The sequence below is a fragment of the Rhinopithecus roxellana genome, chromosome 1 (assembly GCF_007565055.1).
Source record: "Rhinopithecus roxellana isolate Shanxi Qingling chromosome 1, ASM756505v1, whole genome shotgun sequence".
Lineage (NCBI taxonomy): Eukaryota > Metazoa > Chordata > Mammalia > Primates > Cercopithecidae > Rhinopithecus > Rhinopithecus roxellana.
The window spans coordinates 187,365,026-187,383,528 of record NC_044549.1 but is presented as its reverse complement, the minus strand read 5'-3'; the positions used below and the strand labels follow the sequence as shown (position 1 = coordinate 187,383,528).

General features: G+C 42.6%; 1 protein-coding gene across 1 annotated transcript; it reads left to right on the top strand.

The window, feature by feature from the left end:
* Positions 1 to 11,917: 11,917 nt before the first annotated feature.
* LOC104665067 (proline-rich protein 23C) lies at positions 11,918 to 12,709 on the top strand. The gene has a single exon (XM_010366754.1). The coding sequence runs from the start codon at positions 11,918 to 11,920 to the stop codon at positions 12,707 to 12,709; it is 792 nt and encodes a 263-aa protein (XP_010365056.1).
* The last annotated feature ends 5,794 nt before the right edge of the window (positions 12,710 to 18,503 follow it).

Below are 18,503 nucleotides of genomic sequence, written 5' to 3'. Positions count from 1 at the left end.
ACAGCATCAGTAATACCATGCCATTTGCCCCTACCTCAGTTATGTATTCAGGAAGTAAAGATAGCATAACATAATACACCAGAATTACAAATTACTGTGAGATAAGTGGAAAGAGAATGAAACACTTTCATCTTCATTTTTCGGGCAAAGACAAAGGAGTTGCTGTACAACAGATTTTTGAAGTAATCTTTTCTCGTACCTACACAAATTTTTCAAGCAAGATATAGAAGGCTGTATTGCATGTAGAAAAAGGTCTCTTGAATAAAAGCATGAAGAGACAATATACTTTGCAGATAGCAATACCAAATAGCATACGCTCTTAACATATTACAGGAAATTACCCACAATGCATTGCCATCCCAGGAAGAAACCAAAAACCCTATGTTGTGTTTGTAAATAATAGAAGAGAACCTTATCAAATCAACCCTGGATGGTGGGTTGGATGGGGAGTGAAGGAGAAACTACAACTTTAGCTACACTGCATAGATGTTTTTTAATGTATTCAGATATTACTTGTATGGATAAAAATAAACAGAAACTTTTAAAGCCACTTACTTCTGCATTATAGAAGATAACTGAGCCACCCTCATTACAGCCAATGCCAAGGGCACTGTCTGGTCCAAGCCCTGAGTCTGAGCCTCAGGGTCTCAGATGAAGCAGCAAAGAGTCAGAGTTCCCAGACATCTGATGCTGAGGAAACTTAAGTTTCATTCATTGATATCCACTTTGCATTCAGCTTCCTATACGCAGGTTCCCTTGGCTTTCTCTCCCAATGGACGTTTTCCAGACTGCCCAGACCTTGAAGACAGTTTTGCTAAATTTCTCATGCACCGAGGTTCAGTCATTTCATGACGATTCATTGAGTAGTATTTATTGACACCAGGGAAGCCCAATGAGTGGGCCTGACAATTCACCTGACAGTCCTTGGGCAGTCTTAAGAGGAAGGTAAAATCAGGCAGAATGAAAGACACATGAACCAGTGCCCAACACAACTACTTTTTTTTTTTTTTTTTTTGAGACGGAGTCTCGCTCTGCCGCCCGTAGACAGTGGCCATGAAAACACCCAGAATAGTTTTTTTTCTAAAAGGTCAGACCTATTTTTAGGATGATGATGATGATGGTAATTTTTTTAACCATTCACTGAGCACCTGATACATAATGCTGGAGAAGAGGGCTGGCACTATCAAGTGAGAGAAGCAGGTTATAAACCTAATAAACAGTAGAATTCCAGTTCAAGATGACTGACTAGAGACATCAGACACCTGCCCCCTTCGGAAAGAAGAAACAAAATTATGACTAGACAATTATACCTCAACCCTCAACCAGATTCCTTTGGAGAACACATGGGAAATACCTGAGGCATATAAGATAAAGGAAGCAAACATCCAGCTTGGCCAAGATCTGCCTGAACATGAAGGGGTTCAATATTGCAGGGAAAGGGTAAGAGAGAGTTCAGCAGTCCAGCAAGCCTGTGAACTGCTACAATCTGAACCACAGGAGAGCTCTTCTACCCGCACAAATCCTGACACTGATACAGACACTGAGTAACAGGCCCCATGAGGGCATTGCAGCAGACAAGGATCTTGCACTGGGTCATTCACCCTCCCATAAGACCTGAGTGGTTGTGGCAGGGCATCATTTCAAGAGTGCAGCCTTCATGGAACTGCATTCTGCCCTGGGAACAACAGCCCCCATACCTCCACATCCCAGGAGCTCCCACTGACATTCCCCAGAGTCCACTTTTACGGCTTGCAGCAGCACAGCACTGGATGGACCCAAAGGTACTGCAGGGCTCCCAGCACTCCAGCCCACAGAGAGTTCCCAGTACTCTAGCCCACTACTTTCCAAGAAAAGATGATGCAGTGCAACAAAAAGGCAGCCCCTGGGACAAAGGAATCCAAAGTTCACACTTTCCAGAGACCAAAGAGTTCCTTGTCGGATGCTGTGAGAAGTGATCCCATGCCCAGCGCTGGCACAAACTCTGTGCTCAGCTTTGTAAGCATAGAATGAAATCCCCTTCCACCAGCAGAGTGTCCTCTGTGTTCAGGTTGTCCCATAGAGAATAAGACCCCTCTTCCCCCTCTGCACACCTGCTCCTGTTGCCACCAGAGGCTGGGGTGGTTGAACCAGAGGACTACCTGTCTATGGTGGTAAGTGGTGACTGCAACCCCACTGACCATGAGGTTTCTGTGCCCAGACTTCTGCATGAAGATAGAGCCCCCAACTACCATCACATGGTGCTATGCTGCTGCTGCAGAAAGCAGGAGAGCCTGAGCCCAGCATGTCTGGAATTACAGGGAGCGACCCCACACTACAGTCACCACCAGAGCTGTTGAGGACCCAGAAGGTCCTCCAAATAAAGCTACTCCTATCATTCATACCATGTCAGCTGCCCAGGGACCCAAGAACCCACTCACCTGCCTGGCCCACTGCTGCCACTACTGGCATCCAAGCAAGCCATCTGGAGGCCAAAGAATCAGCCCACTGTTAAATATCAGCACAGTTGCCAGCACATACACTGCCATGGGGCACAAAGACAGGCATGCTTAGCCCACCACTGTGGTCTAAGAACTGGCCCACTTGGCTTCCCAGGTCCCAGCACAACTTCACCACACCCTCCGTCAGTAACTGCACCCTAACCCTCTGAGGAAATCACACAAAGCACTAATGCTGTTTACAGCCAAATAAATCATACAGAATAACACTAGTGCACATACCTAAAATAAAAGTCAAAGTGCCCTACCCAACCAATACCACAGACACATCTTCAGGGAACAGTCCTCCCCTTTGAAAGTACATTGAAAATTAGGAAGAAGCAACAGTTACACCAGATGCACAGATGTCAACATAAGAACAGGAAACATGAAAAAGCAAGGAAATATGACACTTGCAATGGAACACAATTATCCTACAGCAATAGATCTTAATAAAAAGGAAATCTGCAAAATTCCAGGTAAATAATTCAAAATATTGATTCTAAAGTTCAGTTGCAAGAGAATTCTGAAAAACAATACAAAGAATCAGAAGAACAATTCATGATATAAACTAGCAATTTACCAGAGATATATATATATTTTTAAAGAACCAAATAGAAATTCTGGAACTAAATAATTCATTGAAGGAAATACAAAATACATTTGAAAGCTGCAACAATAGACTAGATCAGACAAAAGCAAAAAAAAAAAAAAAAAAAAAAAAAAAAAACCCCAGTCAGACAAAAACTTAAGAAAAAACTAATTTTTTTTAATGAGAAAAGCTTTCATGACATTTGGGACACCACAAGACAACCAAATATACAAATTATCAGTATTATCAAGGGCAAAGAGAAAAATGAAAAGATTAGAAAATCTATTTAATAAAATGAGAGATGAAAAATTCTCAAGTCTAGCAAGGGATTTAGACATTCAGATACAGGAGTCTCAATGATCCCTATGCAGATACATGCATAAAGGTCTCCATGATACATTATAATCAGACTGCCTAAAGTCAAAGATAAAAACTAAATCCTAAAAATAGCAAGCAAAAACTGCCTACCCACCTATAAAGGAAATCCCATGAGACTGACAATGGATTTCTCAGCAGAAACCTTACAGTCCAGAAGAGAATGGGATAATATACTCAAAGCACTGAAAGAAAAACAAAACTACCAAAGAAGAATACTATATCTGGTGAACTTAACCTTCAAAAATAAAGGAGAAATAAAGTATTTCCCAGATAAGCAAATGCTGAGGCAATTTGTCACCACTAGACTGGCACTACAATAAATGATCAAGAGAGTCCTAAACCTGGAAGCAAAATAATGACATATACCATCATAAAAAAACATAAAATTACAAAACTCACTGATGAAGCAATCATACAAAGAAGACAAAGAACTTAAATGGCAGCACTCCAGAAATACACCAGACCACAATGACAAATAATAAGAGAAAAAGGGAAAAAGAATATATAAAACAACCAAAAAACAATTAACAATATGACAGGAACAAAGCCTCAATAACAACCTTGAATGTAAAACAGATTAAATTCTCTACTTAAAAGATATAGAATGGCTGCTTAACAATAAATGCACCTTACAGTAAAGACACATATAGACTGAAAGTAAAGAGACTGAAAAAAAAGATATTCTAAGCAAATAGAAACTAAAAGTGAGCAGGAATAGCTATATTTATATCAGATAAAACAGACTTCAAGTCAAGAGCGGTGAAAACAAAAAAAGATGATTAAGGTCATTATATACTTATAAAGGGATCAATCCAGAAAGAAGATATAACAATTCTAAATATCTATGCACCCAACACTGGAGCACCCAAAATTATAAAGCAAATATTACTGAATCTAAACAGAAAGCTAGACTGCAATACAATAACAACGGACTTCAACACCCCATTCTCAGCATTACACAGATCATCTAGACAGAAAATCAACAAAGAAACATTGGATTTAAACTGGACTTTAAGACAGATGGATCTAAAAGACATTTACAGAATATTCTATCCAACAATTTCAGAATATACATTCTTTTCATTAGCAAATGGAACATTCTCCAGGATAGATTATACGTTAAGCCACAAAACAAATGTAAAAAATTTTTAAATCAAAATCATATCAAGCATCTTCTCAGACTACAGTGGAACAAAACCAGAAATTAATATCAAGCGGAACTTTGGAAATCATACAAATATATGAAAACTAAACAATATGCTCCTAAATGACCATTGGATCAATAAAAAAATAAAATTTCTTGAAACAAATGAAAATGGAAACACAATATACCAAAACCTGAGGGATACAGAAAAAGCAGTGCTAAAGGAAAATAGCAATAAATGCCTAATCAAAAAAGGAGAAAGGTACAAATCCACAATCTACAACCCATCACAAGGAATTAGAAAAGCAAGAACAAGTCAATGTCAAAATTAGCAAAAGAAAAGAAATAATAAAGATCAGAGCAGAACTAAATGAAATAGAAACTAAAAATGCAACATAGAAAAATCAACAAAATGAAAAATTCGTTCTTTGAAAAGATAAGCAAATTGACAAACTGCTACCTACACTAAGAAGAGAGGATACTCAAATAAACAAAATCGGAAATGAAAAAAGAAACATTACAACTGATACCACAGAAATACAAAAGGCCATCAGAAACTATTATAAACAACTATATGCTGACAAACTGGAAAACCTAGAGGAAATGGACATATTCCTGGACACATACAATCTGCCAAGATTAAATCAGGAAACAATAGAAAACCTGAATGACCAATAATGAGTAGTGAGATTGAATCAGTAATAAAAAGTCTCACAACAAAGAAAAGTCCAAGATCTGATGGATTCACAGCCAAATTCTACCAAACATACAAAGAAGTAATACCAATCCTCCTGAAACTATTCAAAAAAATTGAAGAGGAGGGAATTCTCCCTAACTCATCCTATGAGTGCAGCATCACCCTGATAGCAAAATCAAACAAGGACACAACAAAAAAGAAAATGACAGGCCCATGTCCCTAATGGACTTAGGTGCAAAAATCCTCAACAAAACACTAGCCAACCAAATCCAATAGCACATTTTAAAACAAAATACAACATGATCAAGTGGAATTTATATAAAGGATTCAAGGATGGCTCAACACATGCAAATCAACAAATGTGATACAACCGGTCAACAGAGTGAAAGATAAAAATCATATGATCATCTTAATAGATGCAGAAAAAGTATTTGATAAAATTCAACATCTCTTCATGATAAAAACTCAAAACAGACCAGGCACAGAGGAATATACCTCAAAATAATAAAGGCCATATGCAACACATGCACAGCTAAAATCATACTGAATGGGGAAAAGTTGAATGTCTTTCCTCTGGGGACTGGAACAAGACAAGGATGCTCATTTTCACCACTCCTATTCAACATAGCACTGGAAGTTCCAGCCAGATAAATCAGGCCAGAGAAAGAAAGAAAGAAAAGCCATCTGATGGATTTTGTATATCTTTCCCCTCCAATTCGCATGTTAAAATTGGATCCCCATTGTTGGAGGCAGGGCCTGGTGGGAGGTGTTCAGGTCATGGGAGCAGATCTCTTATGAATGGCTTGGTGCCATCCTTGCAGTAATGAGTGAATTCTTGCTCTATTAGCTCCCACAAAATCTGATTCTTAAAAAAAGCCTGCCACCTCCCCTCTCTTCTCTTTCTTCCTTCGTCTCACCACGTGATATCTGCTCCTCTTCACCTTCCACCATTTGTGGAAGCCCCCTGATAACCCTTACCAGAAGCAGATGCCATGCTTCTGCAGAACCATGAGCCATATAAACAAACCTCTTTTCATTGTAAATTACCAGGAATCAGGTAGTCTTTTATAGCAATGCAAAATGGCATTGATCACAGATATCATAGCAATGCTATATGATCCAAATTGGAAAAGAGAAAGTCAAATTGTCCCTCTTTGCTGATAATATGATCTTATACCTAGAAAAACCTAAAGACTGTACCAAAAAAACTCCTTACATTTGATGAATGAATTTAGTAAAGTTGAGGATACACAATCAACATACAAAAATCAGTAGCATTCCTATACACCAATAATGATCTAGCTGAGAAAGAAATCATGACAGCAATCCCATTTACAATAGCTACTAAAAAAAATAGGCCAGGCGCAGTGGCTCATGCCTGTAATCCCAGTACTTTGGGAGGTCAGGGTGGGAGGAATGCCTGAGCCCAGGAGTTTGGGATCAGCCTGGGCAACACGGTGAGACCCCATCTCTATTTGAAAAAAAAAAGAAAAGAATAAAGAACAAAATAAAATAAAATGCCTAGGAATAAATTTAACCAAGGAGGTTAAAGATCTCTACAAAGAGAACTACAAAACTCTGACGAAAAAAATTGAAGATAATACAAACGGAAAAACATGCCACGCTCATGGATCAAAAGAACTAGTACCCTTAAATAATCACATTGGCCAGGCACAGTGGCTCATGCCTATAATCCAAGCACTATGGGAAGTTGAGGCAAGAGGATCACTTGAGATGAGGAGTTTGAGACAAACTTGGGAAATATAGTGAGACTCCATCTCTACAAAAAATTGTAAAGATTAGCTGGATGTGGTGGCACACACTGGTAGTCCCAGCTACTCAGGAAGCTGAGGTGGGAGGATCACTTGAGCTCAGGAGTTTGAGGCTGCAGTGAGTTGTGATCATGCCACTTCACTCCAGTCTGAGCAACACAGTAAGACCCTGTCTCTAAATAAAATTAAATAAAATATAAAATGACGATATTGCCCAAAGCATTCTACAGATTGAATGCAATCCCTACCAAAATACCATCACTCTTCCCAGAATTTGAAAAAAAAAAAAATCCTAAAATTTATATAGAACCAAAAATGAGCCCAAATACCCAAAGTCCTCAGCAAAAAGAGCAAAGCTACAGGCATCAATCAAATTACCTGACTTAAAAATATATTACAAGGCTACAGTAACCAAAACAGCAGGGTAAAGATATAAAATAGACATATAGAATAGAGAACAGAATGGAGAATTCTGTTCTCCAGATGGAACAGAATAGAGAACCTGGAAATAAAGCCACCATATTCACAGCCAACTGATCTTCAACAGAACTGACAAGAACTTACAGTGGGGAAAGGACACCTTCCTCAATAAACGGTGCCAGGAAAATAGGATGGCTACATTCCAAACAATAAAACTTAACCCCTATCTCTCACCATATACAAAAGTTAACTCAAATGGATTAAAGACTTAACTGTAAGACCCAAAACTACAAAATACTGGAGAAAACTCTCCTGGACATTGGTCTAGACAAATAATTTATCATTGAAACATCAAAAGCATAGAAGACAAAAAAAAATTTACAAATGGGACTTAATTAAACAAAAAAAGCCCCTGCACAGCAAAAGAAATAATCAACAAAATGAAAAGGCAACCTGTTGAATGGGAGAAAGTATTTGCAAACTATTCATCCTACAAGGGGCTAATAGATAAAATATACAAGGAACTCAAATAGCTCAACAAGAAAAAAAAAAGTCCCATTAAAAAGTGGGCAAAGGATATGGATAGACATTTCTCAAAAGAAGACATACAGCCAATCGGTATATGAAAAAAATGTTCAACATTAATCACCAAGAAAATGAAAATCAAAACCACAATGGATATTATTTTACCCCAGTCAGAATGGCTATTACTAAAAAGACAAAAAATAACAGATGTTGTGAGGATTCAGAGAAAAGAGAACTCTTGTACACTGTGGGAATGTAAACTAGTATAGCCACTATGGATAACAGTATGGAGATTTCTCAAAATACTAAAAACAGAATTACCATTCAATCCAGCAATCCCACCACTAGGTATCTACCCAAAGGAAAAGAAATCAGTATGTCAAAGAGATACCTGCACTCACATGTTTACTACAGCACAATTCACAATAGCAAAGATACAGAATCAACCTAAATGTCTATCAATGGATGAATGGATAAAGAATATGTGATAATCCAAGCACTATGGGAAGTTGAGGCAAGAAGATCACTTGAGATGCCACAGTAGATGGCATTCTCCCCATTTTACATGTAAAGAAACTGAAGTTTAGGGGAGGTGAAGTGACTTGCCCATGAACACCCAATTAGATTGTGGCCAGCCAGGAAAGAAAGCCAGATGTGTCTGCTCCAGGACCCCTGCTAACTACTACTGTCCTGGAGCAGGACCACATTCACTTGGAAAGAGAGCTCACAGGCAGGATTCGGAGTAAGCAGAGTGTTGGGTTAAATCACAAGGCCCAGGACACTGAGGAGCTCTCAGTTGAGACCGCTGAGGTCAGGAAAGCAGCAGACACGAGGTGGCACCACTCAAGTCACAGGCACGACCCTGCTCAGAGCTGGAGACCTAGCCAGGAACCCCAAGCCCCACTCCCAGTAAGCTGGCAGAATCTGTGCTTGCCCATCTACTCCATACATCATGACGCGTCCACCCTTGCTTCTGAATGGTGCCCCCACTGTTCTCTGCAAGAAGGTTCAAGGGTCCAGACAAAACTCTACTGGACCAAAGCAGGCAGTTTCCCGCAGGCTCCACCCCCACCGCCTTCTGCCTGGATGCTTGCGCTGAGCCGCTATTTCTTTCACCTAAGAACTGGAGGCGGGTTCCGGCTGCACCCACACTCTCCCGGCAGGAGAGAGTGTGTCCGCAGAGTGTGTCCGCAGAGAGTGTGTTCCTGTGTGTCCGCAGGAACCACAGGTTCCCAGCAGGGCCGTCCAACGCAGTCCTCGACCCTGGTTACCCTGGCCAGTGCCCAGTCCCAGGCCACTTGACCCCAGGAGAATTCCCCACCATGCAGCCACCGGGCAGCCACCATAAACCACCCAAAGCGGGCCAGTTGTGCTAAGAAAAGTACTGAACGGTGCCCAGAAAGTTTAAGTTCCCTCCGTAACACTGACACCAACAAGCAGGTCCCTGATCACAAGCATGAGCCACCGGGTTTCATGAACTCCTCAACTGAGAAATGAAAACAAGTCCAATGATCTTGGAGTAAAACAGAATTTTTTGGAGATGCTCACATAGAATACCTAAGCCCCACGTTCCAAGAATTGTGCTTCAATCGCTCTGGGATGGGGCAAATAATCTGCATTTTCCATTAACCTACCAGAGGATAACAGTGCCACCAAGTGATGACAGACCACTGTCCAGCAAGAGAGACTTGATTTAAATGTAAAGACTATCCAAAGGAATACTATGCAACCCTAAAAAAGAATAAATTTTGTAGAAAGGGGAGGGAGATAAATAACATGTATGAGATTTGCTTTTAAATGCCCAAGAATATTCTGGAATGATAAAATGTAATAATGGTTCCCGCCAAGGTGGGACATCACATGCTTAGCAAAGATGTCAGGAAATGCTTTGTTGTCCCCCGTAAGCACTTGAAAATATTACCTATTCCAAAATCAGAGCTGAGTATTTTCTCCTATTAACACTGGTGGTCTAGTGGCTAGGATTCGGCGCTCTCACCGCGGCGCCCCAGGTTCGATTCCCGGTCAAGGAACCAAGAAATGTAGCAAGACCAGCCGCAGACAAAACTCCTCAGACACCGGATTAAAGAAGGAAGAGGTTTTTTATTCGGCCGGGAGCTCGGCTCTTAAGACGCGAGTCTGCCGACGCTCCCGGCCGAATAAAAAACCTCTTCCTTCTTTAACCCGGTGTCTGAGGAGTTTTGTCTGCGGCTCGTCCCGCTACAGAGCTACACCTTCCCTTTTACCGCCTGGACATGCCACGCAGAGGTGCCTTTCAGCTGACACAGGTCAAAAACGCTGACATTGTGTAGCTGTATCACCTTAAATGGAGCTGGACAAGCCAGACTCCGTTCTGCTAGTTCCTGGCTCTTGGGCAAGTTGGTTAACCTTTCTGCATAACATTTTCATCATCTATAAATTGGGCTAAAACAGACCTCAGAACTGTAGTTTAGGTCAAATTAGATAAAGTTAACCATACTTCAGCTGACTGTAGCATAATAGAGTTGGCCCTCTGGAAACACGGGTTTCGCATTCGCAGATTCAACCAACCGAAGACCGAAAATATTCGGCAAAAAATGGAAAATAACACAATAAAAAACATATATATATAAGGCCGGGCACGGTGACTCACGCCTGTAGTCCCAGCACTTTGGGAGGCCAAGGCGGGTGGATAGCTTGAGCCCAGGAGTTCGAGTCCAGCCTGGGCAATATGGCAAAACCCTGTCTCTACAAAAAAATACAAAACTTAGCCAAGTGTGGTGGAACGTGCCTGTAATCCCAGCTACTCAGGAAGCTGAGGTGGGAGGATCACCTGAGCCCAGGAGATGGTGGTTGTAGTGAGCAGAGATTGCACCACAGCACTCCAGCCTGGGCGACAGAATAAAATTCCATCTCAGAAACAAACTATATAATATATATATCTGTATAGCAACCAGGGGTATAGTATTTACACTGTATTACGTACTATAAGTATTCTAGAGATGCTTTAAAATAAGTGGAAGGATGTAAGTGATACGCAAATGTACACCATTTTATATGAGACTTGAGCATCTGTAGATTGTGGTATCCATGCGGGAGTCCGGGAACCAATCCTCCAGGGATATCAAGGTAAGACTTTAATTACTACAGTACCAATTATTGTAATAAACAGATAATGCAGGGGCTGCCATCGTCACGCAGGATCCCAGCTTTACTCTCCCTTCCAAGACCCCTAAAAAGATATTACATCGATGTACAAGCTAGGAGAACCGAAAAACGCACGCCACTATTCGTCAACAGTAACGCGCAGGGCACTTCCGGGACAGGGCCTGGGAGGATGGATTTAGGACTCGGTGTGCTGGTTTGGCACTCCACCAGTGTTACGTGAACCTGAATCGGTCTTCAACTCCGCGTCTGAGGTCAACGCAAAGGACAAGAACTTGATACTGGAAGCCAGGCCCTAGAGCGGCACAGATGCTCGGCCCCCAGCGGCCCGTAAGAGTATTTCCCCACCGTGACCGACCAACCATAGCCAACGCTATTGGGCAGCAGGGGTACCTCCGCCTCTAGGGCGGGTCCTCCAGGGGGCGGAGGATTGCGTGACATTTTGCGACTTCAGTTCAGCTGCCGTCATTTACAACATAATTGGCTTTGCAGTGCGCATCCGGGTCTGCGTCAGGAAGGCCCAAGATTCCAGCGCTCGAGGCTGAGCTCCACAGCGTGCGAGGCTCCACCAGTAGCACGGACTCCGATCTCCGGGAGGCGCCCCCAGGGCTCCGAGGACTCGCCCGACGTCGCGCGGTCCTGAGCCCCGTCCGCCCCAACCCGCCTGGCCTACCACTGACACCTGCTACCTCAAAGAGAACTTCGCCGCCCGCGCCCCCCGCCCCCAAGTCCTCTGCCAGGCCCAGGAGCGCCGTCCGCAGCGCCGTCGAGGTGATGGGCAGCCGGCCCCGCAGTCCCAGCGCCTGCCTTGAGCCCTGGTGGGGACAGCAGCCAGGAGGACCAGGCCCTGCCAAGCGCAGCCGATTGGAGGAGCCCGCGGGCCCCGAACCCCGCGCGGCGCCCAGCCTGGAAGACCCGGCGGGGATCCCGGCCGTGGACGCGCTCACCTCCGTGGTGGTCCTGGCCGCGGGCTGTGCCCTGCGTGTGCCGCTAGAGAACGTCGACCTGGTGCTGGAGCTCGCGCCAATGTCGGTCCTGCGAGTGTCTCTTGGTGGACACACCCTAATCCTGATCCCGGAGGTCCTCCTAAGCTCCGTCGACGAACGCTCAGGAGCGCAGGGCGACTCGTCTGCCGGCCTGGAAGTGGACGTTTTCCTGGGCGCTCACGGGGAAGACGTCGTCGTCGAGCAGGAAGTCTTCTGCGCATCTGTCCCAGAGATCGCCGCCCAGGAAGAGGCCTACGAGGAGGACGCGGACTCTGAATTCCCGGAGCTCTGCATGGACTCCGCATCCGGCTCAGCAGCTGGGCTCTACCCCTCCGCTAGAAGTATGTTCAGCCCCTACCGGGAGGGCCCCATCCCAGGGCCCTGTGCTCCGGCCTCCAACCCCAGTTCAGAAAGACGCTCTCCAAGCCCCATCTTCGACCCGGAATTCCACCTTCTGGAGCCTGTCCCCAGCTCACCTCTCCAACCTCTACCTCCCTCTCCAAGTCCAGGTCCCCACGCGCGCCCGGAGTTCCCAGAGCGCCCTCCGTGCAAGGCCCGGAGACGCCTGTTCCAGGAATGAGCTGCCTCCCACAATCCCTTGCCACGCTACTGGGCTCCAGGCGTCTGTCTCCTGATAGCCCTTTTGTGGATGTTGCGCAGCCTACAAGGATCTCCGAGAGTGGATGACGGATAGATGCTTTTTTGATACAGGCTGCGTTGCAGAATTTTGGATCAGTGGCTGACTTAGAAAGTCTGGAAAAAAAGATGCTCCTTGGCATAAAACTACGCTAGTTGAAATACAGTCTACTTTCAGACTGTGAGATTGCTGCATCGGGCCTGTTTTGTATGGAAGTCACCCCTAGGCAGCTCCATTCCCCCTGGTTTTGCTTTAAACCTCAGTTCCAGCAATTTTCTCTAAAAATCCGCCCTTTCCCGCGCACCTTACCATGGCACGCCTTTTCTCCCAAGTTAATTACTAAAAATAATTACATTTATTTTGTTTAATGGGTTTTGGCCCTAGTCTCTGGGCTAGTTTATGACGACCTTCTCACCATGGAATTTTTCTGTATGGTGGCCTGAACCCTTTGGGGGGATCTTGCAAATAGCTGTACCTGGACAAATGTTTGTTGTTTGCAAAACAGACAGAACTGGAAATAATGATCATGTACCCTCCTTTTTTTCATGATTGGCTTAGCAAATTGTTTATGTTATTGGGCTTTATTTTCCCCCCAACTCTTAGAGCCAGCTCTTTTTCATTCATTACTTCTTGTATGTTTTTAATATAATTATTTTATCCTGGAAAAGCTTATAATTCTAAGACTCTGTGTGTGTATGTGTGTGTTGTTTGTTTGTTTGTTTTTTGACACAAGAGTTTTGCTCTTGTTGCCCAGGCTGGAGTGCAATGGCACAAACTCAGCTCACTGCAACCTTCGCCTCCCAGGTTCAAGTGATTCTCCCGCCTCAGCCTCCCAGGTAGCTGGGATCACAAGCATGCACCACCACACCCGACTAATTTTGTATTTTTAGTGGAGACAGGTTTCACCATGTTGGCCACGCTGGTCTCGAACTCCTGACTTCAGGTGATCCATCCACCTCAGCCTCCCAAAATGCTAGGATTACAGGCATGAGCCACTGCGCCCAGCCGGAAATAATATGTTTCTTAGGTTGGTCTTGTATCAAATGCAATTACTGAATTTCTTTAATGGCGTATGTGTAGATTCTCGATTGATTGATAAAAATAGTCCAAATAATGAGAATATTGTCTCTTGACAAGCTTCTTACATCTTATTTTTCCTTAATCTTTTATATTGGATATTACTTCAAGTCCAGGTTGAACAGTATGGTTAATACGGGCATTTCTGTTTTATGCCTTGTGTTAATGCTTCTAAATTTTACCATAAAGTATGATCTTTACATGGTTGTTAGATAACCCGTAATCTATTGAAGTAGTTAATTTTCAGTCTTTCAGATCATGAAAAAGTGTTGAATTTTTGCTTTGTTTTTGCCTAAGTTACTACAAAGATGTCATCAACGAGGCCGGGCGCGGTGGCTCAAGCCTGTAATCCCAGCACTTTGGGAGGCCGAGATGGGCGGATCACAAGGTCAGGAGATCGGAGACCATCCTGGCTAACACGGTGAAATCCCGTCTCTACTAAAAAATACAAAAAACTAGCTGGGCAAGGTGGCGGGCACCTGTAGTCCCAGCTACTCGGGAGGCTGAGGCAGGAGAATGGCATAAACCCAGGAGGCGAAGCTTGCAGTGAGCCAAGATCCGCCCACTGCACTCCAGCCTGGGCGACAGAGCGAGACTCCGTCTCAAAAAAAAAAAAATAAGAAAGATGTTATCAACTTATTTTAAATGTTGACATTTAATTATTTGTGTGTATACAATAATACGATACAATAGCTAGATGGAACCTTGGGCCACGAGAGTATGTACAGAAACCTGGCAAGAGCGCTAATGAGACCAGGCTTTGGGGCTGGTCCAATTTAAAACAATTGGATGCTTTATGAGGACCTGAGGAGACACAAGTGGAAGGAGAAAGGCAGTAACTGCAGGGTCCATTTAAGGTTTTAAATGTTAAAAATTTAAGAAACTTTTTTTTCTGTATGAATAAGATGACTTTTTGTAATTTCTTTTTTAATCAACTCATGGTGATTTGTGTTAATTTCTAACTACTAAGTATCCTTGCATTTCTGCTATTCTACCGTATTTTATATGATTCTAACTCCACCTTGGGTTGTTTTTTGTTTTGTTTTTTGCCTTTTTTTGAATGTTTGTTTGTTTTACATAACCATATACAGCACTAATTTTTTTATTGTACTTTAAGTTTTGGGGTACATGTGCAGAATGTGCAGTTTTGTTACATAGGTATACATGTACCATGGTGGTTTGCTGCACTCATCAACCCGTCACCTACACTAGGTATTTCTCCTAATGTTATCCCGCCCCATCTCCTTACCCCCCGACAGGCCCCGGTATGTGATGTTCCCCTCCCTGTGTCCATGTGTTCTCATTGTTCAGCCCCCACTTATGAGTGATAGCATGTGGTGTTTGGTTTTCTGTTCTTGTGCTAGTTTATAACGCACTAATTTTAAAATGTCATTATTTTGCCAGTTTTGCCTCACTTTTTGTAATGAAATAAATTATTGCTGATAAAGTTAAAGCCAATGAGATGCTAGTTTTTTTTGTTGTTGTTGAACATCAACAATTATTATTTAGATTTTCCAACATGCTTTACCAGTTAATTTGCTCACTTTCTATTCTTGCATTCCACTCCTTTATTCTGGCCTCATTTGTCTTCTTTCCATGGTATACTTTTTAAGAATTCTTTCAGCTATGGTTTATGTGGTAAATCTTGGGTTCGTATGTCTGCAAATATTTCAATTACACCTTCAAACTTGTAGTATGGTAGCTGGGTTTGGAATTCTAAAATAAATCCTATACTCTCTCACTACTTTAAAAATAATTCTGTTATTTTCCATGACATTTATTGTTGCAGGTGAGAAGATGTCATTTGTATTGCCATTCCTTTAACAGGATTAGGCTGCTTACACTAGTATTTTTCTTGACTTTGATGCCCTATGGTTTCACTAAACCTGATGTATTTTTTGATAGATTTTTGCCAGCTGCAACTCAGTGAGCTTTCTATAGATGGAAAATTAATTCTTCCATAAGATCTCAAAATATATATATCTCTTGCAAGTTTAAACCTCTCTCCAATCTCTGAAACTCCTAATAGAGAAATGGTGCTGCTTAATCAATGCCCTCCCAGATCTCTTAATATCTATATTTTCATACCCTGTATCATAGCACACTTTTGCTCTTCCAATTAACTGATTCTGTCACTATCTGTTTTCAAAATTCATTTATTGTTCTGTATAAGACTTTATTTCAAATACTGCATTTTTCATTTTCAAGACTTTTGATTACTTGGTTTTTCATATCTATTTGCTCTTATTTCACAACTTTTGGTCAATGTCATATAAACTTTTCTAGTTTCACGGATGTTATCTCCTCCTTTATCTCTAGAAGAAATTAAATATTCTTATTTTAAATTGTATATTAATTAGCTCAATAATTATATTTCCTCAGGCATAACATCTCCAATTATTTGGTAGCATTTAATGACACTGATTTTCCCCTGGGCAAAAATTTTGGTATGTGGACATATTTTGAATGTGAATTCATTTTCTGTTCCAAATTTGTTTTGTTTTGTAGAGACAGGGTCTCACTCTGTCTCTCAGGCTGGAGTGCAGTGGCATGATCACAGTTCACTGTAGTCTTGACCTCTCATGCTCAAGCAATCCTCCCATCTCAGCCTCCCCAGTAGCTGGGGCTATAGGCATGTGCCACCATGCCTGGCTAGGGTTTTATATTTTTATTTTTTTGTAGAGAGAATCTTCTCTGTTGCCCAGGCTGATCTCAAACTCCTGGGCTCAAGCAATCCTCCTACCTTGGCCTCCCAAAGTAGTGGGATTACAGGCATGTCTGCTCCATATTTGAATTTTACATTTGCCTCTTTCTTGCTCCCTAAGGGTCAAGATTCAGAGTCGGACGTTATGGAGCTCATATGATTTGCAACTCAAAAACCACAGTTCCCATCCTCAAGCAATCATACATGGCCCAACTTCCAATTTCAATGCAGTAGTGACACTGGGCTGGACTGTTCATAGTCCCAACCCCATCAAGACTGCTGGGAGTATTACCAGATAAATTCAGTTGCTCTCCAACTACCCTCAGCCTCCATGGGTAATTCATGCCAATAACTGTTCAAGTAGAGGGTATACAGGCCCAGCTCACTTGCTTTGAGACAACTCTGAAGAATCATCCCATTCTAGGGCTCTCAGTGAGTTGGCTGAGGCTTTGTTGCAGCTGTATCCCAGTTCAACTCCTTCATCTGTCCTGTCATATTTTCTTTGTTCCCCAAAATTTCTGCATGCAAATCTCCATGGCAAAGTCTTCCCAAGCCAATTTAAGATAGCTGGTGCCAGGGGTCATCATAGGAAGTAGCCACTAAACTGGATTTCAGAGCTGAATCATGGAGCATGAATAGCCCATGGCATGTTACAGTAAAGCAGATAAGATCTTAATCAATGGCAAACTAACTGGGACTCTGGAAAGAAGGCAATATACTGGCATTGGCAGAATCCCAGGCATTAGAAAAATTGGGGGCACAGAGTAATTATATGCATGATAGTTATAAATAATGGGGAATTGAATAGCCTTTTTTGGGACAATAAATGCATTTGAGAAAGAAAGTGAAAGTCGAACAGTGATTGATTACCAATAAAACCCAAATATGAAATGTAGACGTTCTCCCTGGCAGCATACAAATAGCCTTTCATCTCCTGTAGCTAACGAGGGGGAAAGCAACTGAGGATCTGGCCCAGAATTTACTGCAAGGATAGTGGCGGTATAAAGACTGAATTCTCAAACTTGGAAAGTCTGTAATGGTGAGGTCCCAGCCCAGACTGGGCCCTGAAACGTTGGATGAAAATAACCAAGTAGATTCACTTGAATATCTTGAATCCCAAACCCCCTTCCATCCTCTTGGCCTGCAGAAGTGGCCTACTCCTCTCTATTAAAGGTTGGCACTCCACCCTTGCATAAGATGATACAGAAGCCTCTGCCGAGCAAGATAACATGCACCCACCTCAGGAACTACCTTCACCTCCTCTCTTTGCTACAGGCCAGTAACTAAAGCATGTTATAACCCAGCCAGGGAAATACTGGCCTGTAACTAAGGAAAGGGGCTCTGTATGCCCTAGAATTGCTGTGAGTGTTACCCAACATATACCAGCAGGAGTCAAGTGTAAGACTGAGAGTGCTAGATGTCAGCCTAGAGAAGGGAGAGTGTATCAATTTAGAAGCACTCTCCCAAGATACATGATTTAACACCCTGGCAAGGATGCTGTAAGATAGTGCTAACAATCTGATGGGTGGATCTTGCAGGGTTAGAGAAAAAGATGTCCCATACTAAGTAGGAATGCCATAACTGCCAAGACAGACAGCAGAGAAAAGGATCAAAACATCCAGAGAAGTGGATATGATACAGTGGATATACTACCTAAGGCTATCAAATACATCAGCTACTATGATGTGTGGAAGGGCCTCGAGGGACATTATGTAATAAACAAATGCCCTAGAGAGGCACCAGGGTCATTGAGAAGCCCAGTCGGCCAAGGTAAGGGCAGGAAATGCCATTAGAGAGCTGGACTCCTTGGTAGCCAAGGGAATAATAGGATCTGAGAGACTGAAAATACAAATGAACAATGTCCAGACCACACATGACAGTAAAAATCTTACCCACAGCCTCTGCAGCAACTATCCCAGAAGCCAAACCACAGTCTCTGCAGTAACTGGCCCAAAA

What these genes read in the sequence shown, in the direction of transcription:
- LOC104665067 (XM_010366754.1), top strand. Translation starts at nt 11,918, where the DNA reads ATGGGCAGCCGGCCCCGCAGTCCCAGCGCCTGCCTTGAGCCCTGGTGG.